Source organism: Pavona decussata, unplaced genomic scaffold (assembly GCF_977016875.1).
Source record: "Pavona decussata unplaced genomic scaffold, jaPavDecu1.1 SCAFFOLD_9, whole genome shotgun sequence".
In the NCBI taxonomy this organism is placed as follows: Eukaryota; Metazoa; Cnidaria; class Anthozoa; order Scleractinia; family Agariciidae; genus Pavona; species Pavona decussata.
In genome coordinates, this window is record NW_028145432.1 from 1109659 (window position 1) to 1137656 (window position 27998).

The 27998-nt window shown below is 39.3% G+C and overlaps 1 protein-coding gene across 5 annotated transcripts in view; it reads right to left on the minus strand.

The window, feature by feature from the left end:
- The window catches only part of LOC146488435 (uncharacterized), a 40036-nt gene that overhangs the window by 11733 nt on the left and 305 nt on the right, over nt 1-27998 (minus strand). For 2 of the 5 annotated variants that reach the window (XM_085117754.1, XM_085117743.1), the window contains exons 1-25: nt 27239-27573; nt 26470-26527; nt 24996-25062; nt 23829-23921; nt 23390-23518; nt 20544-20813; nt 14198-16508; nt 13389-13591; nt 12709-12981; nt 12331-12406; nt 9919-11253; nt 9036-9193; nt 8790-8848; nt 7948-8083; nt 7081-7248; nt 6515-6612; nt 6170-6251; nt 5617-5722; nt 5379-5490; nt 4710-4764; nt 4257-4313; nt 3750-3803; nt 2752-2838; nt 2156-2236; nt 1325-1826 (exon numbers count right to left, since the gene is read on the minus strand). In XM_085117754.1, the coding sequence (XP_084973880.1) occupies nt 1325-1826; nt 2156-2236; nt 2752-2838; nt 3750-3803; nt 4257-4313; nt 4710-4764; nt 5379-5490; nt 5617-5722; nt 6170-6251; nt 6515-6612; nt 7081-7248; nt 7948-8083; nt 8790-8848; nt 9036-9193; nt 9919-11253; nt 12331-12406; nt 12709-12981; nt 13389-13591; nt 14198-16508; nt 20544-20813; nt 23390-23518; nt 23829-23921; nt 24996-25062; nt 26470-26527; nt 27239-27281 (6613 nt within the window). In that variant the 5' untranslated portion in view covers nt 27282-27573. Of the gene's footprint in view, nt 1-1324; nt 1827-2155; nt 2237-2751; nt 2839-3749; nt 3804-4256; nt 4314-4709; nt 4765-5378; nt 5491-5616; nt 5723-6169; nt 6252-6514; nt 6613-7080; nt 7249-7947; nt 8084-8789; nt 8849-9035; nt 9194-9918; nt 11254-12330; nt 12407-12708; nt 12982-13388; nt 13592-14197; nt 16509-20543; nt 20814-23389; nt 23519-23828; nt 23922-24995; nt 25063-26469; nt 26528-27238; nt 27595-27998 lie in introns of those variants that run through there. The other 3 variants (XM_085117747.1, XM_085117769.1, XM_085117762.1) reach the window with 3 other exon arrangements.

Genomic DNA, 27998 nt, shown 5'->3' on the forward strand with positions numbered 1-27998 from the left:
TTGTAATCAATTAGTTATGCATAGCAAAACAGAAAGAGGGGCAGGCAATAACTCCCTAAAATGCCAATGATCAAACTCTCAGAAAAACTTCAATTTTCATCTTAAATTTGTAACAAAGCGAAGACAGACAACACATTGGCACGTATATGCAGGAAACTTTCATCCACAGACTCTAAAAGTTAGGATTCAATGACAAAACTGAACTTTGGCTTGTGGAATGGAGCATGCACAAATTTATAAAGAATATTTACTTGTGTTCAATAATTACATTGTACAATTAATGTCACTATTCTGCATATACTTTAAATTATTATTGTTTAACAAAGCATGCAGCTAGGTAACAGTATTGAGACAAAGTAAACAGACAACAAGGTGGCGTAATTGGGGGACACATCCCCGTGGCAGGTTAATACGACTCCAGGTTATGTGCGCAAAACAAACGCAAGCCTCACCTACCTCCCCACTAACGTGGGGTAGGACAAGAGTATTGGCAGAGCCTTTCTTATCTCCCCAGCACCATACGGGCTGGACCGGACAAGATAAAGGCAAAGGTATGAGATGGCAAGATACGAGCAATGCCAAGAGCTTGAGGGAAGTCGCAACGCCGACTTAACCGAACCACAAGGAGTGACCCCAAGTTTAATGAATATATAACAATCCTCCTCCAAAGGGAGGGAGGGTGGGTAAACAAAATTTTTAAACGTGTTTGCGTTCGTGCAATACTGCCAGGATAATGCCCTGGGATAGTGTTCTGACGCTTTTGTAGCGAGACAGTGACTCAAAGTTCGGCCAATAGGTACAAATGTACTGTAAACTAAAAGACACAACGTGGCAAACTACTAGCCATCAATAGGGCTTTACAAAAGATGAACCAATCCCAGCAAAGGTAAGATTCATTTCTCGACAATTGTGCAACATATTGGTACAATTTCCTAGCCATGAAAGGCTTTTATCCTAACCCTACTGAATAGAGAGTATTCATTTATGAATGAGGCTTTCGTGTATACATTGCTGTCTGGGGTCGACACAACATTGCGTGACCTACCACCCCTAAGGCATCATGTTCCATTAAGCGCATTTTACCGTTCAGTAAAAGCCTTATTATTTAATGTCACCAGAAATTAAAGTTGTGTATGGAAAAAGGCCCTAAGTGACTCTTGATCTCACATTAAATTCTCCCCATTTGACAAGGAAACACAAGGTCATTGAAAGGAGAATCTCGCTGTTTGTCAGAAGTAATTCAGGGCTATTTTCCACACACCACTTCAACTTTTGTTGTCTTGTTGATTGGACCTGAACACAAACAGCAATTATTTTAGTGTACCTTTTGGTGGCATGGGCTCAACATTCTTTGCTTCCTCATAAGCTGCACTCTCTGACCACTGGTGACCATAAACAGGCTGCTCCTCTGCAGTCTCATGCCCCATCTGTCCAGGAAGTGGCTGAGCAACAGGTGGGCCAGGAACAAAGTATGGTGGCTGGTGGGGAGGTTCAGGTGCCTGTGGGATCATTGAGGGTGGAAGATCAGGCTGGGCAGCCTGTGTTTCCATACCTCCGGACCATGACTCCTTGCCTGTACCCATGCTGCTGGACCATGAATCTTGACGGATGTCAGCTGCCATGGGTTCCTGCTGTACTGGAGGGGCACTCACAGCTGGTTCAGTGTAAGAAAGCTGGGACTGAACATCCTCAACTGTTGCCATTTGGTGCTTCGGAGTGTTTGTTGATGGGTCATATCCAGAGAAGAATGACGCTGAGCTTTCTGCGAGTGGTTCTTCTGGTTCACTTTCACTTTCTGTCACAGAGCTGCTCATCTGGGATGGTGACTGATGAAAAATAGAGAATCTAAAGCTCAGATTTGTTGCTTTAAAGAAAGCAGAGCCAAATAAAGACAAAATGACCAGTTTTCTGATAGCTACCCTGAGAGCATTTCTATCTGGCAAGTCTTTCACTGCAGCATGTAGGAAGTTCTAAAGCTAAACTTGTGATGATTACATTTCAACTCGCAGTCACATCTGTTCAAGCAAAAAAAATGCCTTTGTCTTCCAATCTTCCTCTTGGAAGAGGTGTCTCTCACTCACTGACATCGTGAATTTCTATCTGAGAAATAAATTATCAGAGGACATGGGAGTGCAGTTTTTGTTTGATATCTTACATTTTTTGCTTGTAGGACTTTATCAAGCATCTCCATCAACTCGGTGGCTTCCTGAGTCTCAGGATTTAATCTGTCAATCAACTGAGAAAAAGGAAAACAGACCATTATTTTATAAACTTGAAGAGACTATAATACACAGCAAATAAAATAAAATGAATAATAAAATAACTTTTTATGATAGTCTCACATCTTATGCCTGGGTATGAGTGCCCTGCCAATAGGGGAAACTGTTGGCTTCACAAGAGTAACATCTGTCTGAGCCAGTTTGTTGAAGGCCAATATAATACAACAACACAAAAACTATAACAGGTACACATGGTGACAGAATTGGAGCACCGATCCTGGCTGAGTGCAACAATTAATTCTACATACAGTCTCATAGACTTGCTACAAGTTGACCTCGTGAGTTTGGCGAGCAAAGTAAGCTTTTTTATGAGCTTCGTCCTGCACCGTATAAATATGACAATAAAGGACTTTTTGAAAGTCTAACAGTCTCACCGGATAGCACGTCTCAATGCTGCCTCTATAAACTCCCATGAAACCACTGCCCTCCATACAGACAGGATAACAACAATTTTTAAGCTTGAAGAACTTACCTCCCTGGTGTTCTTGACCAGTGTGGTATTGGCATTTGTAGGATGTTTGATAATAGTATGGCCAATGAGTTCTGCATAGTGTAAAGCCTGTAGAAACGGTAAATGTTGTGAGCTGTAAATGTGAGATAATAGCCCTTTACACGGTCGATTTTTCTCATTTGCATTACAATGTTATCCAACGTGGATGCAAGGCAATTTCTGGCTAAAACTACAAAATAGCCCGAAATTGCCTCACATACATGCTAGATTTCATTGTAATTCAAATGAGCAGAGCTAACCGTGAAAAGGGCTATTGTGGTCACATGGTCATTTTTGCTGTTTGCCAATTGTTGCACATGTGATCTTAAATCTCCCTAATAACCAATTATTTTGATTAATAATACATTAATAATAATTATTATTAATATTTTTTTTACATAATAATTATTAATAATTCATAAGGTAATTCTTGGAGTTTAACCATTAAGATAAAAAAAAAGAAAACATGGAACTGTGGTTCTTACATAGTAACAGAGTTATTAAGATTTGGAATAGAAGGTAATAAATTTGCAATGGCAGGTGGACACCATCTTGTTAATGTCTCCCAGAAACCAAACATGGTGGAGCTTGAAGTCTGGTGAAGTTTAGCTGAAAGATGGATTTTCAATGTGATACTATCTGGTGGATGTTTTTACATTTTTCATGGAAAGGAAATTCACAAAACAAGGACATCACAAGTTTTTCAAAACATAATGAATTTTGAAAGCGGTTTCAATAATTTTGGAAACATTCTTTTCACGATAGCCGGTAACATTTATGTAAATAGATGGTAAAAATAACCGGTGTAAACCTGCTCCTAACAAGAACCCTGAATAGCCGCTCTGTAGGCCGAACTAGAACTCATTTGAACAATCTGGAGTTTGAGGCTAAATATCCACTCAGCGGAGTTTCCAACCATGCCCCTTGATACTTATTATTATTACTTATTTTATTTAGATATCATTAGTTTTGGAACTTACATCCTCAGTGAAGCGGGCCTCAGCTAACTTATTTCCCAGCATGAATTTGTAAGACTAAGGAGACAAAAATAAAGTACCACATTCCACACTTAGTTCATTGTAGTTACAAGCCACTCTCCCATCACCTGATGCTAACCTCTGCACAGGAAGTTCTCACAAGTTCAAAACTTAAATTACTAATCAGCCACACAATTTTTCAATCAACTTCATAGCTTTCATTATTTTAAAACATGATGGGTCCAACAGTCTGTGAACAAGAGCAATTTGGCAGCTTCATTCACTGCCATTTTAAATACCTAAAAACTTACATAAGTACAGGAATTAATTTTCTTGAACTGCTCAAGAAAGTTATTTTTATTGAATTTATTGCCATATAATACATTTATAGCGTGCATATCAGTGTTTGATGTCTTACAGAAGATGTCCAAGATTTCAGATGCAACATTAATTTTGTTCTGTTCTACATGTACAATAAAAGTTCTAAAATAAAAGGAATTCATCCCAAACCTGTAATATGGGGATATGATGTTCTTCATTGCTGAGACTGACAGCATACTCCAAGACCTAGGGAAAGAAAGAATTAAAATATATATAATTATACATATTCAGCACATGTAATAGAATGTGTTTTACAGTTCCCACAGGGCAGCAAAGAGCTTCTCACAAGCTTGTTCAAAGGTATCAGAGCATTCCAGGTCAAATTGGAATTTGGAAGTGTTGATTTTAGTAGAGGGAGGAAAACTGGAGAACCAAGAGAAAACCCTTGGATTAGGAATGCAAACTAACAACAAATTTAGCCTGCATCTGGTGTTAACTGTGGGAATCCAAGCTAGGCTACAATTAATGGTGGGGAGGTAAGAGGGCTCATACCACTGCAACATCCTTCCCCCCGGCATTACACAAAAAATAAAACTCTGCAAATAAACAATGACGTACATATTAATGCATTTTACAACATACCTCCATCATTTGCAGGTTCTCAAGAGGAAGGTGGCGATCAGTGATCATTGTGGTTCTGTTATGAAACAGAAAGTTTAACAGTTAATGAACAAACATCTTGCCAGATTTAAGATAACTCATGGGCATAGCCTGGTCACTGACTGACAGCTTTTTCCACACCGAAAATATCACATATAAAACATGATAAATGAACAAACTGTCAATAAATGAGACATTCAGGGTACATTCATGATTGTGTATAATGAATAAGTGAATGATCATCACTACTTTATGATATGCAACTTAAGCAGTTAAGGAAAGAAAGCCTGAAAAAAAATTCAAGCTTGAATGGGATTCAAACCCATGACCTCTGTGATACCAGTGCAGTGCTCCTCTTCCAATTATTGACTGAGCTAACAAGCCAACTGGGAGCTGGCCATTTTGTGAATTCGTAATATACCCATAGATGTCATGAATATATGTAAAATTCATACATCTGAAAGCTCTGCTGAAAAAAAAAAATGGATAACTGAATGATCATTCACTTATAATCAATCCCATTCTTTCTTCCGCAGTTCAAATGTATGAATTTTCAAAAATATTCAAGAAGTGACTGTGTAAATTGTCAAAATTTCTGGGAACTTCAGATAAGCATTGAACATGGATGGTATTCTTTTAAGTGCAAAGTACCTGTGGTCTACTCCTATCAAGCTCATCTTGGTCTTTTCCTCTGTTGGAAATCCAAACTGCTCACCCGCCAAGAGATAGCAAACATGTGCTTCCCACACTTGCTCGTTAGACACTGAAACAACAGAGCATTAATTTGTTAAAGAATGCTGACAAGTTTAAATTTCGCTGGTAAAATTCAGTTCTGTGTTTTGACTGTTCATCGATTTAAAGTAAAAGATTTCACTACAAGTAAACATACTTAAAGTGTCACCCAAGCACATCATGTTCTTCTTGATACACTGTGAATGTTGGCGAGGTGGATTAGCAACCATTGCTGCAAGGCTGCGCTGCCAGTCATCGGGTGTCTGGTTAAGACAGCAAAGGATGAGAAAAGTAATTAAAAAAACAGAACAAGATACAAAGCATGCAAAGTAGTGCACCAAGAGTAGCCATGATAAATTGACTAGATCATTTATTTCATTGTACACTCAAAGTAGAGAAAATAAAGTACAACTGGAAGAATGCTCTTTAACTATTTTACACTGAATATCTTGTGTAGTTCCAGAAAATAATCATTTATGATAACAAGCGTTGGTCAAACTTTGATGAAGGTTGATAGTTGCAACAGACAGAAAATTAAAGCAAAGCCAAAAAGAGGAGCAGAAATATGTAAAAGAATGATGTCCTCTACGAATTGCAATTCCAGTTGTGGGACTTAAAGCACCTTCAATCCATAAATCTAGCTCAGTGTAAGCAGCCTTAAAATAAAAATCTTTAGTCAACAAAAAAAAAGCGAGAGACAAAGGGCCTACCATTAATGCTACAGGCTGCCGTCCTGAGAGGTGATCATAGACGGTGCGGATGGGATCAAAGTCTGTCATGGTCTTCAAAAACCTGAAATCAGACATTTAAAAGTCACTTATCAGGAGCTGCATCTCCTTCTACTGACAAGAAATATTCTTAAATAAACATAAATGCATTCTCTCAATTTCCACAGGCTATACAGCATTCTGTGAGAAAAATTATCTCCTGAAGTATGCATGGTTATTGGGAGGTATGCGTGGGTCATCATCATCATCATTGTACGCTTCTCCCCTCCAGAAGAATAGGGCAGGAAATTGAGAACATGCTATCCTGACAGACATAATACTTCATACCTAGTGGTCACATCATTGTGGACTTTCTTGTCCATCTTGGAGGCCAACAGCATGGCATGTCCCCACAAACCAGAATGCATGCAGTATTCCAATGCATCCTGCATAACAATCATGACAAGAATATAAAACATAAATTATGTACATACATAACAGTTGAAATGAATGGAGAAAACAAATCTCTTGAGTTTAAGATGAAACAAAGAATTTACAATTATTACAATCATGGCAATTTGTATAGCACCAAAATCCAAAGTTCTAACTGAAGACACTATACAAAAGTTAGAAAAATTCATTACCAAAACAAGAGTGGTAAAATGTGTACAAAAACTTGTTAAGCATGTGAAAATTTACTAGATATTAACTAAATGTTCGTAAAAGAAACTCTTTAAACTCATTTTTTAAAATATCAAGACTGCAAGCGAGACCAAATTCTGACTTAATTTTGCAAGAACTGTACTCTTTGTACTCTTTTAAAAAATGCCAAAAACTCTAATGAAAAGACCCATGCTTTTACCACTGGGAAGTGACAGACAGTATAATAATCACAGAAAACTATCAAGCTTTACCTTAGTTGCTCCTTGCAAAAGCATTTCTCTGTAAACCTGAATATGTCTATGGCTATCAACCTCTGTAGGAGGGCAGCTGTCAGGTGAAATGAACTCATGCTGTGCAGAGCTGTTACAACTTCGCCAGTTTTCCATTATTATTTCTGCCAGATCAGCAGCAACAAAAGCCTGAAAAGTTTAATTCAAACTGTGTTAATCATTTACATATGACAACAAAGAGAGGGACCATCTATTAAAAGTAATCCTGCCAAACAAGATGTCCATTTGCAATGTTCACTACAGCTGTGATGCACATTGTTCAAAATTTGGGACCTTCAAAGAGAATTTATGTACAAAGGAATGCACAAATGCTTTCTCGTGGCAGGTTTTTTGGCTTAAAATTGAGCAGCGGATGGGAACACAAAGTTAAGGATGGTGCCTACTAATAAAAAAAGTATTTCTGTGTGGTTTATGACTATGTGGGGAACGCAGATCTTAGCAAGGGCTATTGAAATCCAAAAAGAAAATTGGGGGTAACCATGTCAGGTATTTTGTAGAGATATAAAGCAACGATTATTCTAAAAGAACAGTAAAATGGAAAGCAATGTATGATGTTTTCTTCCAAATTGAAGCTTTTTAATTATTTATCTCTGAAAATAAATGGTTACCCCAAATTTTCTTTTTGGATACCAAGAGCACTTGCTAAGTTCTGCTTTCTCCACACAGTTTTAAACCGCGCAAAAGTATCTTTGTGCTAGTTGGCACCACCCATAGAAAACCTAAGTATCTTGAGATGTGCAGAACGTATGCGCAGTAACAAAAGTAGGCACTGTCCTTAAACACTGTCAGATGAACTTTCCATGTGACCTGATAAAAGGTAATACATACCCCATTGTGTTTGACTAAGTTTGCCAAGACCTTCCAAATCAGAGATTTTACTATGCCATTGGGAGATGAGGCACTAGTACTGGTCCCTGTACTACGCTTTTCACAGTAAGCTATCACTTCTGTTCTACTCGAATACCTGTTGTAGTATGGACACCATAAAAACCACAATTAGCTACAAATCAAACACACAGATTGAAATGAAATTTAAGGGCTAAGAGGATGACCGACCCAAATGACTTTTTAGATCACTTTTTGTTGTTAATTTAGCTCAAGATTCACCAGACCTTTTTCATCTGACCTTGAATTCCTTAAGGAAACATTGCTCACTGTTTTATATGCCACTATGGGCTTTGTTTTGTGACAAAACCGTAAATCTTGCCCGTAATCATAGGCTTTTCAATGCTGCCTTCCTCTGGATGTAATCAACTGGTCACTGTTCTACGACTTAGCTACGAACCCAGATGGGATACACTACCGTGATGTTGACTAATACGACTTCCCCATTTTTATTACCACAACCAAAAGTTAAAGGCCCAACCCTGGCCATGTTATGGCTTCCCTAAAATACAAGATGACAGTAGGCATTTCCCAGTCTCCCAGTGGAAAATTTAGAAAACTGAGAATAATTCTTCGCTTCAATTTATAACAAGCCTGTACGTGAGTATACATCTAGCAGTGATTAGCATCACTGAGTCAATTTCCTAAAGCAGGCCAAACAAACATGGAGGAGTAATTCAAAAAAGCAAAGCAAAACAGATCAAAAGAACTAAATTATTTGTTGCTTGAAAAATTAACCACCAGGACAAAAAATGCCTTGGAGAGACTAATTATTAATAGCTAACCTTGATAGGGGACCAGGAAAGAGCTTAATGACCTCAATTTCTTCCACGCTAAACACCATCTGCATTAAAAGAAGACACACAGTTACTATTTTGACTTGAAAGTAAGATGGCAAATAGCATCAAGGTGTATTTTACTTAAGAAATTCAAAGCTTGTTGTCATAACCATTTACTTATAAATAAACTATAAACAGTTAAAAGGAGCCAGCACCCATAATTATATTGCTCTTAAGCTACAATTTCTTTACCTGAACTGAAGTTATTGTACACCTTGGTGCATCACCGTCTTCTCCGTCAATGAGGGATACAAGTCTACCCCCACTAAACTTTACCAGGGGATGTTGCACTCGGTAAAGCAATGGCGTGAATCGCTCTGGTGTTGACTCCGGAGTTTCCACTACTGCAGCTAAAAATGGAGATCACATATTTTAATCGTTTGAGAGATTAAGAATAATTATGTTTACCGCAAACGGCAAACGGCAAACGACAGAAGTGATCATGTGACCTTGCTCACTTTTTTCAGTTCCTTAGTAAAATTAAGTAGTTTTGCATTAGCATAAAAAGCCAGAATTGTTTTACACTATTCTCATCTATGTACTTAATATTTTTTCAAGAAAACAAACATACGTGAAACTTGTGTTTGCTGTTTGCCATAAATGTGATTCTTAATCTCTCTATTAATGCAGAGACCAACCTAGCGTCACATCCATGACTCTGCAATCTTCTGACCATCTAATCAAAAGTCCAAAATTCTAACAACTACACCACACCCCACCCAGTTAAATGAAGGGCTTTGTCAAAAATTGTTCGGGGTCTAAATATGCGACACTATCCAAGGTGACCTTTTTAAGGGAAAATGTTTGTTTATGCTCAGATTAATGCGATTTTTGGCGCATGGACTTAATTTGATATAACAATAAGCCTGCTAACATTTTTGTTCTATTATCTATCCCAAGGCTTAAATTCAAAAGAATAATTAACTTTTTCCTTAAAGATAAATCAGAAGTCATCCACGTCCTCTTTTGAGATTCTTGCCTTTTTCCAAACAACCATAGGCTAATTCTTAAAATTAACTACAATACAAATGGAAAGTTCTTTGTATCCTATAAGTCAACAGATTGCAAATCAAACCTTGCTCTGTGGCTTGTGTACTTGTGTATCCCGAGGAGTTGTACATTCCTCCGTAATATTGCGCCATTTGCTCTGGTGTGTACCCCATGTTGTAGTAACCAAGCTGAGCACAGTACTGTTCATAGTGTTGAGGGTGAAACTGGTAAAGGTACATGAGATACTGATATTGATAAAGGTCCATGGACTGAGGATCAGTGTATGATGGATAGCCGTACTGTTGTGTCGCATATGCTGAATAATCATAAGGCGCTGGACTGTTTCTATCTGAAGTTGGAGTACTCCGCCCACTGTGATATGATCCTCGGTACAAATCTTCCCTAGAACTGCGGTTATCGTGATCATAACCCCTCCTTCCTTGCCTAGGTGAATACCCCTGACCATAGTAAGAGTCTCGGTTATCGTAACTATCTCTCCTTGCATAATCCCTTCCATCATAACTTCGCCTATCATATTCCCTATCATAAGATCTTCTACCGTAGTCACTGTCTCTTCTATCATGATCTCTTCTCCGATCATAATTCCTCCTTTCCGGGTCCCTTCTATCATAATACTGTCTATCATAATCGTGAGAGGATTCCCTTCTACTGTGATCCTCATATGCATCTCTTCTATCCTGATGGTAATAAGGGTCTCTCTGTTGTTCATAGTATGAGTCTTCACGACTCCTTGGACGATCACGTGAATCATCATAGTCTCTCTCACGAGAATGCTCTGACTCCCTGGCAGTTCTCCTATCAGAATCTAAAGATGGAGACTCCATTGATTGAGATGAATCCTGTGATGATTGTCCAGGAACATGGTGAACTTGATCAGTAGTAGAAAGAGGACCTGAAGGTTGGCTTGATGATAAATTTGATGGATTGGATGTTGCAGGTGAATTGCTTGCATTCTGTGATGACCCTACATCTGTGCTTGATATTGGAGTAGCAGATTGCTGGGAGCTTTTCTTTTTAAGCCGACCTTTTCCTCCCTGAAGTAAAGCTGCTAGTGACGTCTGAGAAGATGATTCCATGTTTTGATCCTGCACAGGGGTTTTCATTGGCGGTGGTGGCAGCGGTGGCGCTGCTTCTGATGCTCCCTGTTTTGTGACGGCATTCTGAGGTGGTAATTCAGCTGGTGATTGTAAAACTTCTGAGAGTCTTTGAAAACTGTTCTGCGGTGCTTCTTGTTGCACGGCGGAATCCTGACGTGGTGGATCAGCTGGAGTGTGTGGCAGCTGTTGGTCAATACTATAGCTATTAATACTTTCATCAGCATTAAATGGGCCTGCAAGGTGTTCAGTGCCAAGAGATTTCGGTGCCACATCAACTGGATCTTCCTGAGCTGGTAAAGGAGCTGTTGAAACAACCATTCATTATATGTCTCAGTGACTAAGGGTGTAAATAACACTGCCATACTAGAGGAGTTTAATGAGCAGTTACTTCTAACTGTGCAACTAATTGGCATAAATTAAATAACTTATCTTATTATATCTGTTAGTTAGTACCACGGTGTGATTGGTCAATTTTGCGAGCCATATTTCACTGTACAGCCTGCTAAATTTTTCATATTTTACATAATCTACCATGCGACGCTGTGGAAAAAATATTGGTTTCTCATGTAAACAACAATTTTCCCTGTATATTTTTCAAATTGCTTCCTTGGTTTTAAAATTCACATTAATATTTTCTTAAAAATAATGCATGTGACATTAAAAAGAAGGAATTCATGAAGCTGTCAAGTGTTGACTTACATGACCTACCTACTGTAGGTGTCTTCAACGCTGAAGTATACTTTACTAAAATTTGCAGTCCAGAAAAAAATCCATACCCACCCTGAAAGGTCATTGGAAATTCCTAGGGAGAGGGGGGTCTCAAAAGCCAAAATTTTAGAAGCAAAGTATGAAGATTAACTGGAATTTCTTGGGGGGAGAGGAGTTTGCAAACAAAAAACCTACCATGGGGGAGTACAGCTTTTTTCTGGGACCTCACAATTTAATGTTTATTACACATGTATGGTCATTATAATTATAGTAAATAATAATAATAATAATCATAATAAATAAGATCTTTCAACAGGGAGCCCATGTCACAAAATGTGGTTTTCAGTGAGGCCCTGCATAAATATAACATAAGAATACAAAAAAAGAAATCACAAAAATAGCTATCTAAAAACGAAGAGTAAAAAGGGTAAGATTGATAAAATAGTCTAGATAGTACATGTTTCTAATAAGACGCCTAAAAACTAAAAAATTGGAAATGTTCCTAATGCCGTCTGGGAGAGCGTTCCAGTCATCTACCGCATGACAAATAAAGCGATGCTGACCCCATGAGCGCTTTGATTGTGGTTTACAAATGTTATTACTAAAAAATGTTATTACTAAAACCCTAAAATAAATTAATTATAATTAAATGATAATTATAGTTTGATTACCTGTGTCTCGGGAAACTGTGGCCATATCTGCAACAGGCACAAGAGCTGGCATTGCTGGAAAGAGTGGCCTTTTCAGCTGTGAAGGGGAAGAAACCTGAAGTTAGCAAACAGTAAGCACCAATACAAACGGACATACTGTCATATCCGGTATTGTGCAAAGAATTTCCAAAATGCCACATCATTTAACAAAACAAAGCACAAAGTTTCAGCCAGATCTCCTCCGGGCAAATGGCTTGGCATTGCCTTCAACAACAGAGGAGATGATTATCTCTCAAGTCATGTGAACAGAAGTTTCCTCTCTGATGTAGAAGATGTAAGAAATTACCAGTACGCACCGAGTTAGTGGATCTTAGACATCTCAATTTCTCACTCTCATACCTGTTTGTCTGAAGAAGGTGCTTGATCACCACCACGCAGTTCAAGTTTGTCAACAGGGGGCACAATTGCCGCTGGAGCCAAGACACAAGGTGTTGGTAGCACTCCAGTGGTGTTCATCCACAGAGATGTGCGGGGTGAAGCCGCAGGAACCTTCCCAGCCAGTTGCTTCTGCAGGAATGCCACCTGGAGTGCATCCCGAGGACTGTCTGGCTCGACAGGGAAATCTTTCTTACTTGGCTCTGGTTTGGGAGGAGGTGGTATCTGTTCCTGAGGCTGTAAGTAAGAAAGAAAGTGCTGGGTAGGTATAACTAGGTTGTATTTAAAATACAGCTGGAACATCTTTAAAAACACAATTTAACTTATATCAAGGAACCTGCATGATTTTCTAACCACTGACAATACATTAATATTAACATAAAATGAAATTTAGGCTTTCCAATTATATCTCGGTTTTTCAGCAATTACTGTTTCTAATTCTCGGTTAGTAATCCTTTTGTATCAGACCCTTTGTAAGAGACAATGCATACTGGTCACTATTGGGGCTTAACGTTTTAGGATTAAAACCTCCTATCTTCCAATTAAAAATCTTTTCTTCGCTAGGGTAGCACCTAACCCATATAGTATGTGGCTCATGTTGGAAATGATCTCTAATGGAAAAAAAAACTTTGATTTAAGCTAACCTGATCTAAAGCTTCTTCACCAGAATGTGGCTTTACATCTTTGAGATGCTTTATGTCAGGTGAGTTACCCCACCGATCAACCTGCTGAATGTCCTTCTCAGTTATTGAAGACCATTGGCTGTCTTGTTCTTCCTCTTGTTCTTCTTCAAGACCAGAAACGTTTGCAGCATCTTGCTCAGCAGTGTAGTCCACAGCATAAGGATCTGAGAAAATCAAGGATTATTAAAATCTCAAGAGGTTCTAAAGTAAACAAACAACATCTCAAAATAAAGTCCTGAAGGGGGAGGGGGAATCGGGACTCCCATAACTGCCAGTGCACTCTTTAAATGCATGTACACATACCCAAATGTTTTAACTTTCTATTCATGTCCTAAAAATAGCCACATCTTAGCTACATTTTTCTTTACATACTTTATGGACTAATTTTTAAGAGAGTCCCAGCAAATTTGGATAACCGAGGTTCAACTGTTCAGACCGGGTACTTGTACTACAGGCTGAGTTAATTCCACACTAGTTACATCTGACCATTTTGAGGTATCTCAAAATTAATTAATTTTGACAAAGTAAAGTTTACTTGTAAAGTGCATGCTTTTCCATGGACCAGTTAATTATTTTGTGCAAGCTGGTAGTTGAGCTTGAGCCTGTCCATGAAATCCTTTAGTGTGACATTAATATTGAAAGATACCAGTTGGGTACAAGTTTGTGCCCAGAACACATACATGCCATGATATCCCAGGGAAAGCTTCCTCACCCTGCCTGTTTCTAGTCACTGTCTGGCTATTCTAAAATGTGTGACTATAGCTACATACCTTCAAAGTTGTGGACTACCCTGTCCATTACAGGCTTCATTGGGTCATCAGATGGTGCCTGTACAGCTTGCTGTTCATTAAAATGAAATCCATCTTCAGTAAATAACTGTGCAGATGACGATGCCACAGGCGCCATAGCCATACCAGCTGATGGTCCACCAATCACTTGTTGGTCACTTGGATTAAAGGCACTGTTATCAGCAAAGAAATGTCCGGCTGACGATGGAACTGCCTGCTGTGAAGATTTACTGAGTGTGCTGTAGTCTTCAGCAGCCCCCATAGCCATACCATCTGATGGGGTAGGAATCACTTGCTGGTTACTTGGATTAAAAGCACTGTTATCAGCAAAGAGATGCCCAGCTGAGGATGGAACTGCCTGCTGTGAAGCTGTACTAAGTGTATTGTAGTCTTCAGCAGCCCCCATAGCCATACCATCTGATGGTCCAGGAATCACATGCTGGTTGCTTGGATTAAAGGCACTGTTATCAGCAAAGAAATGTCTGGCTGACGATGGAACTGCCTGCTGTGAAGATGTACTAAGTGTATTGTAGTCTTCAGCAGCCCCCATAGCCATACCATCTGATGGTCCAGGAATCACATGCTGGTTACTTGGATTAAAAGCACTGTTATCAGCAAAGAGCTGCCCAGCTGAGGATGGAACTGCCTGCTGTGAAGCTGTACTAAGTGCATTGTAGTCTTCAGCAGCCCCCATAGCCATACCATCTGATGGTCCAGGAATCACATGCTGGTTGCTTGGATTAAAGGCACTGTTATCAGCAAAGAAATGTCTGGCTGACGATGGAACTGCCTGCTGTGAAGATGTACTAAGTGTATTGTAGTCTTCAGCAGCCCCCATAGCCATACCATCTGATGGTCCAGGAATCACATGGTTACTTGGATTAAAGGCACTGTTATCAGCAAAGAGATGCCCAGCTGACGATGGAACTGCCTGCTGCTGTGAAGCTGTACTAAGTGTATTGTAGTCTTCAGCAGCCCCCATAGCCATACCATCTGATGGTCCAGGAATCACTTGCTGGTTACTTGGATTGAAGACGCTGCTATCGACAAAGAGATGCCCAGCTGATGATGGAACTACCTGCTGTGAAGCGGCATTAGGTGTGTTGTAGTCTTGAGCCGCCCCCATAGCCGTACCATCTGATGGGGTTAGAATCACTTGCTGGTTACTTGGATTACTGTTATCAGCAAAGAAACGTCCAGCTGACGATGGAACTGCCTGCTGTGAAGCTGGCCCAAGTGTATTGTAGTCTTCAGCAGCCCCCATAGCCGTACCATCTGATGGTCCAGGAATCACATGCTGGTTGCTTGGAGTAAAGGCACTGTTATCAGCAAAGGGATATCCAGCTGATGATGGAACCACCTGCTGTGAAGACAGAGTGGGTCCCCCATGGTCTTGACCAGGTCCCAGGGCCATGCCGTCTGGCTGAAAAAAGTCTGTTGATTGCTGAGGAGTTGCTGGTTGGTGACTTTGATAACTAGTGCTGTAATCACCAAATAGGTGTGCAGACTCAGTAACTTCAGGTGCCACTTGTTGGTCAGTTGGATAAAAGTTGCTGTCATTGGCAAACCAATGAGCAGATGACTGCGTCCTGTAGTCTTGGGGATGTGCTATTCCCATACCAACTTGCTGTGAAGGCTCCGTTTCAGGTGCCACTTGCTGATCAGTTGGGTAAAAGCTACTGTTATTGGCAAACAGACGTGCAGATGAATGTGTTGGACCCTGCTGTGATGTAGGTGTCCTGTGATCTTCATCAGGTACCATTGCAATACCAGCTTGCTGTGAAGGCTCCATTTCAGGTGCCACTTGCTGATCAGTTGGGTAAAAGCTACTGTTATTGGCAAACAGACGTGCAGATGAATGTGTTGGACCCTGCTGTGATGTCACAGCAGGTGTCCTGTGGCCTTCATCAGATACCATTGCAGTACCAGCTTGCTGTAAAGGCTCCGTGTCGGGTGCCACTTGATGATCAGTTGGATAAAAGCCACTGTTATTGCCAAACAAACGTGCAGGTGATGATGCTGACTTCACAGCAGGTTCCATTGCAGTACCAACTTGCTGAAAGGACTCCATTTCAGGTGCCAGTTGCTGGTCAGTTGGATAAAAACTGCTGTTATAGGGTGACGAACGTAACTCTTGCTGTGGAGACACACTAGTTCCCTCCAGGTCTCGAGCAGGTGCAACAGGCATTCCAACTTGCTGGGAAAAGTCCGAGGACTGTTCAGGAGCCACTTGCTGGTTACTTGGATAAAAGCCACCTCCCTCAGGAAACAACTGTGCAGATGAGGCTGGCACCTGAAAACAAAAAATTTTTAAGGTCAGGGAATTTTGGAAAATGTCAGGGAAAATCTCAGTTCTAGTCAAAGCCAGTGAAAAGTCAGGGAATTTTGTTTCCAGGTTGCCACAAGGTTTTGTGAAGATTATGAAGACATTTTCATTCGGAAAATTAAGCTGTAGTCAATAGGGTTATGCGTTCAAATGCAGGGTTTTTGGTGAGTGGTTTTCGTTGTGAATGCCTTCTTCCAAATAAGGAAGAGAAATTGGAAGATCCAGTGTGTTCCTTTGGCCATTTTTATTAAAGCGTGGTGGAGTGTGGTGTGGTCTGTCAAATGCTGTTTTGCTTGGGAAATTGAAACAACTAAAGAAGAACAACCGCATGTTGAACCAAGCTTTTATAGTTAAAGTTCCCACATAAGTTTGAAATAAGTCGTAAAGGCAAGTCTTAATTGGCGTTTGTCAGTGCAACAATTGTTTATTTTAATATAGTCCAAGTATGTCGTGCTTTGTCTGAATAAAGTATAAACAGGAAAAACGAAAGAAGAATATGCAAGACCATAAATTTTTAAGGTATTACTAGCTAATCTGATACAAGAAGCATTGCCGCTCAGCTGCAAAAAAAAACTTTTTCATGTCCCTGGATAAATGTGAACAGCAAAGTGATATATAAGGTGCTAGTTTTAACTGCAGTGAACACATATTTTAATATATACATTGGACTTGTTTACATGGATATTCAGGTGACTTAGCTATTTTGCACAAGTATGAGTTTAAAGAAGACATTTTTCAATGAGGACTGGTTGAAGGATTCACAGTTTTCCTCCTGGATTGCAAGGTCCAGTCATAAGGATAAAGCATGCTGCGAAGTATGTGCAACTGACTTTCAGCTTGGAAACAGGGGGAAACAAGCACTTCTTAGCCATGCACAAGGAAAGAAACACCAGAAGATCATTAAGATTTCACTGCAATATTGCAGTGAAATCTGAGTCCCAAAAGTCAGGGCTGCATAACTTTCTTGTTCCTAGGTCACCAAAGGAGAGCAGGTCAGTAGATATACAAGAGACCTCCACAAGAAATACTGACTGCGCCAAGTGCCGCAATCTCAGTCCTAGTTCCGATAATCTTACTGTACCTCCACCTCCCAGAGAACCCCCAAAAAACCAGCCTTCGTCTAGCCAAATTTCAAGCTATTTCTCAAAAGAAGACGTGCTATCACCAGAAGTCCTGTGGGCCATAAAAACTCTAATGGCCCAATATTCCTCTAATAGCAGTGCTGAGACAGACAAACTATTTGCCAAGATGTTCACAGACAGCCAAACAGCGAAGCAGTTTCTTGGCCACACAAGAGCAGCTGACTTGCTTCAGAAATTCAGTGAAGCACTGGGCAAACTAAATCTAGCCAATCTTTTTCAAGTTTCCATGGATGGACCAAACATGAACTTGAAGTTTTTCGATAGTTTTTGTCCAGACAGAGCACGAACTAATCCAGATCTCCCACGCTTAATGAATGTTGGTTCATGTGGTTTGCATGTAGTATATGGAGCCTTCAAGTATGGAGTTACAGCAACTGGCTGGAAACTCGACAGTGGGTTAAGGAAGTGCCTACTAATACCGAAGTATTTTTGTGCAGTTTATGACTATGCGGGAAAAACAGATCTTACCAAGGGCTATTGGAATCCAAAAAGAAAATTGGGGGTAACCATGTATTTTTCAGAGATAACTAAGGCATAATATCTCTAAAAAGCGCCAAAATATAAAGCAATGTATGGGATTTTTTCCTAAACTGAAGCTTAATTATCTCTGAAAAGTGCATGGTCACCCCAAATTTTCTTTTGGGATACCTAAAGCATTTGCTAAGTTCTGCTTTCTCCGTATAGTTTTAAACCGCGCCAAAATATTTCTGTATTAGTAGGCACTACCCATAGGAAACCCGAGTATCTTGAGATGCGCAGAACGTATGCGCAGTAACAATAGTAGGCACCGTCCTCAAGATCACCTTATTAGATGTTGTCAGATTCTCCAGCTAGAAGAGAAGAATATGAAACCCTCAAAGGGAGCAGCACATGGCTACTCAGTTTCTGTGGAACTAGATGGCTGGAGGATGTTCCTGTGGCAGAAAGGGCACTTCAGTTTGGCCTCACATTGAGAAATATGTGACAACTACCCTGTCAGGGCGTAAGTCTAAGATTCCAGTTATTTTTGATCATTCCAGAACCTCAAAGAACATGTTCTGGACCCTCTCAGCACAGCCACGCTTCAGTTCTTTATAACCACTACAAAAGTTCTTACACCTTTCCTAAAGAAATTTCAGACAGAGGAGCCTATGCTTCCATTCATGGCAGAAGAATTGTACACAATTTTGTGGGCACTTTTGGAGAAGTTCATCAAGAAGTCTGTCCTTGACTAAGCTACTGCTGCTGCCAAACTTTCTAAAATTGGTGTCCTTAAGAAAGAAAATATACTATCACCAAAGAAAATGGATGTTGGCTTTGCTTGCAAAATTCTTTTACGAGAGGCTCCAGCAAAGAAAAAGGCAAGCCCACAAGTTGCAGGTGTTGGAGTTCCAAAATGAGTGTATTGTTCTGTTGCAGAAACTGACAAGCAAGCTTTTGGAGCACTGTCCTTTGCAGTATGCGATAGTTAGACATCTTATATGCATGGATCCTAGATACATGGCCAAGAATCCAGATTCTGCAATCTCGAAATGCTCTGGTTTGCTTCAAAAGCTGATATATCCAAAGTAAAAGAAAAAACTGAAGTCCCCAGACTCATGTGACAATATCCTTCAGCAGTACAAAGCTTTCATTACAGAGGTGCAGAAGTACCACAAAGATGAATTTGTTGCCTACAACTCAGAACAAGGGCTTGACTCTTTCTTGTATGGGTGCATTTCAAAATGTTGCTTATACTTTCCCATGGTCAGTCATGTGTTGAGAGAGGGTTCTCTGATAATAAAGACATCTTAGGCAACAACATTCAAGATGAAACCTTAATTTCCTATCAGTTGGCATACCATGGTATCAAGAATCAAGATGGGCCTATAGAAGATTCTGTAACAAAGCAACTTCTGGTATCTTGCAGGCAAGCCCACACAAGATACCAGAGCTGCTTAAATCAGAGAAAAGAAAACAGAAGAGGCCAGCCAAAAAAAGAAGAGAAAACAAGAAGTACAGGAGGAGCTTCAGTCATCAAGAAAGAAGAAGAAGAGACTTGAGAAAATGGTTCAGGAACTTACTAAAGAAGTAGATGAACTTGCTACAGGGGCTGAAACAAAACACAAAATGGATTTGTCGGTGAAGGCAAATGCCATGTGTTCAAAATCCCGTGAAAAATGTAAAGAGATTAAAAAAAGAGGAAAAGAATATCTATGGTCTGTAGAAGAAACTGAAGCTAATGTAAAAGTGGATTTGGCTTATTTGAAAATTTGCCTTATGCAAGGTCAGTGAAAATTGTTTTGAGGTCAGTGAAAAGGGTTCTTATAAATGGCAAGACCACAGGACACCTAAAACTGAGTCTTTACAGTATCAGAAACTGTAAGGTCACAGTAGGTGTCCTGTGGTGTTGAGCAGGTGCCATAGCCGTAGAAACTTGCCAAGGGACAGGCAAAGGTAGTGTTTGCTGGTTTCTTGGATTAAAGGTGCTATTAGAGAGATTTAGCATTGCGTTTATAGCAAACGGCAAACGCCAGGCTGAAATTTTCTCTTTGATGAAAAACAATGAAGCTTTTTTGGTTTAAGCTTAACCCAGTCGCAACAGCTATTGAGCAAACACGAAAAAGAGAGACATGAGTACAAGAAACACAAGTTTATGCATTTAAGAACAAACAGCGGCTTGACGTTTCCCATTTGGCATTAACTGTAAACACGAAGCTAGATCTCTCTATTATTGGTAAATGAATGTGCAGATGACGACAGCAGTTCCTGCTGCGAGGTCTTGTGAGGTACTGAGTGGTCTTGAGCTGGTGCCATGGCCATACCATATGACAACAGCACCTGTTCAAGACCACTCGTTACCAAGTTGCCGACTTGTATGGTCAGTTGACGGTTCACTTACCGCCTGTTGGCTGCCAGGATAATCAACACCATTATCTGCTGGTAAATCCTTCTGCAAAGTCAAAAAAGAACCATCGTTGTGGTTAAACACAGGAGACCAGCTGCCAAGTTCAGGTTCTCGACTCCAAGGCTCAGGCGATGTATTTTCCTGGGCATTACGTTCACCCGGGGTACTAAACAATTGTTGAGATGTCGGAGGAGCCCAATGTTCTTGATAACCATGTGGCCTGGTCATACCAGCTTGACAGGCACTGGCATACGTCTTTGTGTGCTGAACAATGAATAATATTAAAGTACATTCAACTGACTTTAAACAATATCAAAGCAAGAAACTTTAACAGTGGTTACAGTCAGTTGGCTGCACACCATGTACAACATCTCCCCAACTTAAGGCTTTATGCAGGGCTCAATGTTAGCGACCAGCTGGTCGCATATGCGACTAGATTTTTTATTTTGCGCCTGAAAAATCATATGTGATCGCACTCATGCGCCTAAAAACACCCAAGTTCAGTGCGCCTGAATTGGGGCTACTTTGATTCCTCACCTGACAATTATTGTTAACTCTGCCTGATTAAACATGAAACACAAGCTTGCAATAATAAATTCAAATGTGGATGTAGCGCAATTAGGTTCCACATAATAAAGTTACACCGTTTTTCTTACATCAGTGTGTGTTTTATTTGTTGTTTTCCCAAGTTCATTTCTTGTCCGTGTTTCAACCCACCCCAGACTCTTCTCGGTTGTGACCACACTGCTGACACGTAGGAGTGAAGGCAACCTTCTGAAAAACGTGCTTCTCGCGCAATTTAGTTCTAGAAAATCTGGGTTAAGAGACTTTTTTTCTTCAAGGCAAGCACAAGTGTTACGTATTTCCTGTGAAACAATGAATTTTATTTCAGTTAAGGTGGCCGAATACAGTTTTTTTGTGTACAGGTGTTAGAAGACATTATTTGGAAACGATGTACTTCTGGACGCCCAAAATTGGTATGTTGTAAGACTAACTAAGAAAGAATGTATTTTTGTTTGTCTTGTTGAGCTAAGTACTGTTTCCATGGCAACGCAGTGAACTATTAAACGTCCATAAATAGTAGGTTTCCTTTATTTTCAGAAAATGTACTCATTAGATTTTTTCCATTTTTTGTATCCAGAACAACTCACAAACTGACACAGTTGCACTATTTTCATGTAATTTTGACAGAGAGATCTCCTGCAAATATTGATTTTGCATTTTAATGTTTTGTGAAGATACCCTCTGTTAGATTTAGGTTTCTCTTTGTAGGCGAGTTACGCTTTTAGGGAACTATTTTCATGCCAAATTTCAGGGAATTCTAATGAGCGGTTCCTGAGAAAACAGTTCATTTCCACGAAAACAACCAGTCGCAATTTTTTGGTCAAATGCGCATGCGTGGTTTAATTTGAGTTTCATGGCAAAGATGAAAAGCATGCGAAAGGTCTTGGTGAATGTTTTTTTGCTCGGAAAAAAAAGGAAAAGAGTCTAGAAACGAGAAACTTAGTTATTTAGGATCAAAACTTAACTTTATTATCCATTTCATGTGAAATTGAGGGATCACTTTATCGACCGCCGTATTTGCGTACCACAACCCTAGCACGCGCTTAATAGCATCACTTACACAATCTGTAAAGCGCGCGCAAACTGTGTTCAGCCACCTTAAGTCAATGCGCAGTCAACAATGTAATTTATTCTCTTTTACGAAACGCTCATTTACAAAAAGACAATTTATTCTCAAACAGCCGGCTGCTGCCTTCCAACACATTTGACCCAACTACAGCAGTTGTGAAGTGGTTAAACAGTGGGCAGAGATCATGGCGACCTACAGAAAGTGGCCAGATAAATTAATTTCAGTTGGTGATCCATGGGACTTGAAGCATTTCGTTTGATCGAAAGGATTCAATGACATTATTCCTTACCTTCGTTTTGTCTTATTATATTGTTTAATGTACCATAACATGTAATATTCTAAAAAAATGAAACAGTATTATTGCGATCGCGAACGTACAGTAAGAGACTGAAAGAAACAAACACATGATTGAAATAAAACATTACCATGCTGGTAAACGATCGGCAAGCGAAATAAGCAAAAGAAATGAACAACGTTTAGGTGACACCATTATCAATGATCACTGATAAAATGTCTGAAGCTTCTGATTTTTCTTTTTGGTGCCATTTTAAGTTGTGCTCGTAAAATTTTTAGCTGCGCGCCTAAAATTTCAGCAGTGCGCCTAGAAATTGACACCTGGTAGCACAGGTGCTCCCAAAGTCAAAAATAAACTTTGAGCCCTGTTATGGGGAATATTTTGTAAATATATAGTTTACTTACTTGTAAGACTAAGTGACAACAGATACACTAATAAGTAACCTTTTTGCTCATATAATGTCATTCTATATGGCCGAAAACTGATGTCAATCTTTGAAAAATGCCACTGTGTATAACAATCTTGTATATCTTAAAGGCTTGTTGACCTGGAGGAAAACTTAAAATATTCTGCAATTCCACCAATCAAACACCCTTTGAGTAACAGTACACTGTAGAATTTCAGATTGCAATGTTGCGTTCCTCAAGTGGCTAGCATGATGGGATCCAGCTTGACAGATGCATGAACAGGTCCTCTAGGGAAGGACGTATGCAAGCGTCTGTCAAGCTGGATCACATATGTTCACTTGGCTGTGGTTAAACTAAGTTGGCTGTACATCCAAAATGATCGTCTTTCTCCAAATGTATTGTTGAAGTATTCTTAACAGAAAGTTCCCATAAAATGAAATTTTTCGTAATGTAGCAGGTGAGCAGATTCTTGTTGTATAATCATTTAAAAATCAGCTGTACATACCTGGGGGGTCAGCAGATAAGGTGCCGTTTCCTCCTCTATCCAGGCATTCGACATTGGCTCCATGCCGTCAGACACTGCAGATGAAGAAGAGCTCCGACTGTCTTCTGGGACTATTAATTTAGGGGTGTCCTGGAAGAAAATCATTAATACCAACACAGAAGATCACTATTTTTGAGCAGGCCACAAATTTAAAACCCAGTAATGACTGTGCCACCCAATACTGCCCCACCTCTGTTTCCCCTAGAAAGGTTTTCGGTCTTCTATTTTTTGTTGTTCAGAAAAACAAAAAAGACGTGTTTTTATCACTACAACAGAGTGTCAGATTTATTTCCAAAACGATTGCTATGTTTTTCACAAAGTTACTTTTAGAGACACCAGTGTCCTATTCTCCGAGGGGCTTAAGAGGGAAAAAAAGCCAAGCAGAAGACCAAGATCTTACTGAGTTGTCAGGAGTTATATGATTTTGAAGAGCAGAGTGGTCACCCAGAAACTCATCATCCTCTGGCCAATCATCCCAGCCATCAACATACTCCTGTAGAAAAAATAGCGCAGTGTCAGCAATAAATGGTTGTAATTCAATATTGCCTCTGACATACCAACAAAATAAAAGTTATCATGAGTATCACAACAATATTATTAAGCTACAAGCTTACTGGTCCTGAGTTTCCCAAAAGCTTAATTAAATTATTGTTAAAACATTCAAGCAGCTTGAGGGCTTCAGGTAAAGGGATCAACTCTCATTTGAAACTTTTGAAACTCAGAACATTTTCCTTTGGTAATCTCATGCTCACAACAAACCAAACACAAAATTGCTAAGAATCCATAATCAACTGCATTGTGTCTTAGATTTGACAAAAATGCTGATTATTCTAAAGCTGTACAATTATTTTAACTACAAGTACTCTGTACCAAACAGTCAATCAAACTCATCATGAAGATTAAAGGCTGCACAGTTGTAAGCTCTTAATAATTTCATACAATTTACACCCTTTAATGGTTTAGATATTGAAATTCATGTTTAATAATTATTTCTTGTCAACAAAATTAATGATACATAAATGCAGGCACTGGCACATTTGAGATGTAATGTTGTTTTATCTGGACCACACATTCATTTCTTAAATACAATATTATTGTTGAAAGTACCCAATCATGGCACCCTTGCTACAAAATGCAGAAAATAGAGAACTTTAGCAACAACGACGGCGACGGTAACAAGAAAGTCAAAAAACCAAAAAGTTTAATAACCAAAACAACAACTCTGCACGTGCATTACACTTTTTGTTACCTTTCGTTGCCGTCACTGCACGACTAGGACGTGAAATTTCCTGATGGGACGTTTTATGGAGGGAGTAAACACAAGACGACAAATTTTTCTTTCTCTTTCTAAACTTGGATGTGCTGTTCAAGAATTCAACTCTAGGAAATTTCACCTGCATTTGACATTTAGAGCGAGTTGAAATAATCGAAACGACATTTGAAAAAACGTGAATTCATTTTAATAGTGACGTTTTCGCTGCCGTCGCCGTCATCGTTGCTAAAGTTCCCTAATACCACTCCTAGGGAGGGTGTTGGTTGGAATATTACTCCAAGGATTAATATGTACCTGAGTGTTACTCATAAACGGATCCAATGGGGCTGCATTACCATCAAAAGCTCCCGTTGAATGAGTCCTGCCATGAATTAAACAGACAGTGATTACTTTAATACACTGTACATCTAATATTGAACAAGTAAACACACACATATCCCAGCCCATTTTCCCCCTTGGGCTCACGAAAATAGGTAGGTCAAACATACACATAGAATGATCTCGTTAAACTCTTTGGTGGACCGTTTCAGATAAAACAATTTTGAAAAGGACTTTTTATGGATTGATGAAAAGTGTACTCTAGCATTCTTAATTTCTTTGTCAAACAATAATAAAATATTGTATCAGTCTTGTATGCAAAGCTTAAGCCGTGTTTTAACACTTAAGAGATTTTTTGTTGTAACAGCTTATCAATGAGATCACATTATATTACAGAGATTTTGAATTCCGTTTACAGCAAAGGACAAACGGCAGAAATGACGATGTTTACCCTATATTTACTGCACACTTTTCTCAGTCACTCTGTAAAATTGAGTACCTTTGGGTTGGCATCAAAGGCCAGAACTATTTTGCACTATTCTCATCTATCCACTAAACACAAACATGAATCCCATGTTTGCAAATTTGCCTTAAACGCGGTTCTAAATTTCTCTTTTAGATACATTAGTAAATATCCGAAAACAAGATTTTAATAGGGACCTGGTCTTGATTCAGAGACTTTGCCTAAACTTTACGAAGCTCTTGATTTCTTAAGGGGTGACAATACCCTGTGAGCAGAGATCCCTTCAATCTTCCTAGAAAAATCGGTAAGAGGAAGACACCTCTGCTAGCCGCCTCAACTTTCTTTGATTTATCGCTCATCCAAAGAAACGGATGAGTTAGTCCAGTTTGAAACCAGTCACACCAGTTTTACTTCATAACATAAGTCGTAGAAAATTGCTGCCTTGTTAAGCAAATGCACTCTATTGTTAACGCACGGCCAGTATTTCTGAGAACGAAATGAACATTCAAACCATTCTTTGTAAGGTCTGGCATTTGAATAGAATGTTGAACATTTCTCTGGAAATCTTTCCAAGAAAGACGCATTAACTAAAAAATATATATTCAAAATATTTGGGAAACAATTGTTATTCTTAAAACACTCAATGCTGTAATGTAAAGAAAAATTCATAGCTTTATACCCTCAATAAACTAGGGAAATTTCTCTAGAAACTCTGAAATCTCGTTGGCGATGTTCAAAACTGACATGTAAATTTCAAAACTCTGTTCAAATTTTTAGAAAAATGGTCACACATGATTTGGATAGACTGTAATACAATTTGAAAGCGAGGTTGAGGCTTGGTTACATTTGAATCCAACACATGCTCAACAAAGAAAGTTGAGGTGGTTACCAAAGGTCCCTTCCTCTTCCCGATTTTTCTAGGAAGATCAAAAGGATCTCTGCTTGCAGGGTACCCTAACAACCTTCTATCAAGAGGCTATGCCTTACCCTCTGACGTTTCCACCCCAAAAGGGGTCTTGCTGTCCTTTCTGGCTGTTTGAATTACCTGAAAGAGAAATACCAAACATGACGTCAGACAATCCAGTTCAACTAGCCTAATTATTTTATGCCAAATTTATAGATGTGCTAAAACAAAAGTGAAATGATATGAAACAGCTAAATCAACCAAGGGCACTCTTCAAGAAAATTAAAATTATTAAAAGAATTCCTTTAGATCAATTTGACCAAGGGCATATAACAATGTTAACATATACTTAAACATATAAATATATATTAAACTTTACTTTTTACAAATAAGCTTACAAATGTTGAGGTTTTGTGTTAACAGGATTATCAATTTGTACTATTTACAAACAACAATTTTAAAAACCAATTCACTATGTCCATAAAGAATCTGCGCACGCCAAAAAAAACATTATTCCTCAAAATGCTAACCACTTATTTCATTAAACAGGTGGATTGAGGATTGCTGTTCAATTCCTCCCGTTTAACAAAGCTGACCGGAAGTAAACTTTGCTTGTGCGATGAAAGCTGTGAATGTAATTCGTGACGTGATTTGTCGAGGATAAAAGGGAAGCCACTTTATCTAGTAGTTGCTTTACGAAGAATCAACCACACTTGCAATTATATTATTCATCTATTTAAGTTTGTGGATCATGAAATTCAAAATGTCGATCACGATTCTGACTCGCGCTGGTACACGGCCGGCCTCAGAACAGGTTGTACTGAGATTAACCCTAGAATTAAAACTACTCACCGAAGAAGGCCGAAGCATTAAACATGGTCGGGTTGTGTGCCATATTGTAGGCAGAGCGAACCAACTCTACTGTATTTGAAAGAATCCGTGAGAGAAATGAGTACAGCGAATTCACTGTGGTCTAAAACTCGAAGTTCTGCACTGCAGATGATTCCTCGTCCATGGCGGAAATTTTCAACTTCCCCGCGACGCGAAGAAGCCAAAAATCACCAATTGACAAAGGATTTCATCGTAAATGGTGCAACAAAGTTTAAAAAGTTCAGTCTAGCTCAGTTTCACAAAACTTGGACGTACCTATTTAGCATTGTAAATTTACGCTTTCGCGCACTGAAACTTTCTGTGAAAATGTACCGCCACGTCACTTCACGCATTGTTTACGAAGGTTCTCCGCTGATGTAACGCGACGGAAGTCTCGCGCATTCGAACCGGAAGTGAATGGTGTCCAAAAAAAAAAAGAAAAAAAACACCAGTTTGCAACACTTCCCTAATAGAATTTTCCGCTCCCAATAAAATCACCTAACCACAAAAAAGTGATTTTCAGTCTGGTTCGAGATGAAGAGAATAATTTCGGATTTGTTTTTGGCCCCAATTCTATCAAGAGTTCAGTGTTTCACTCTTGCCTGTCTCATTTGAATGCATTCTTGTGAATTCTTGGACGTAACGAGGGAACGGCTTCAAAAATATCAAAATGTTAATGAAGTTTATTCCAGTGTGGTCCAATGTTGAAGTATGGAAACTGTGCTAAATGTATTTGGAAGAG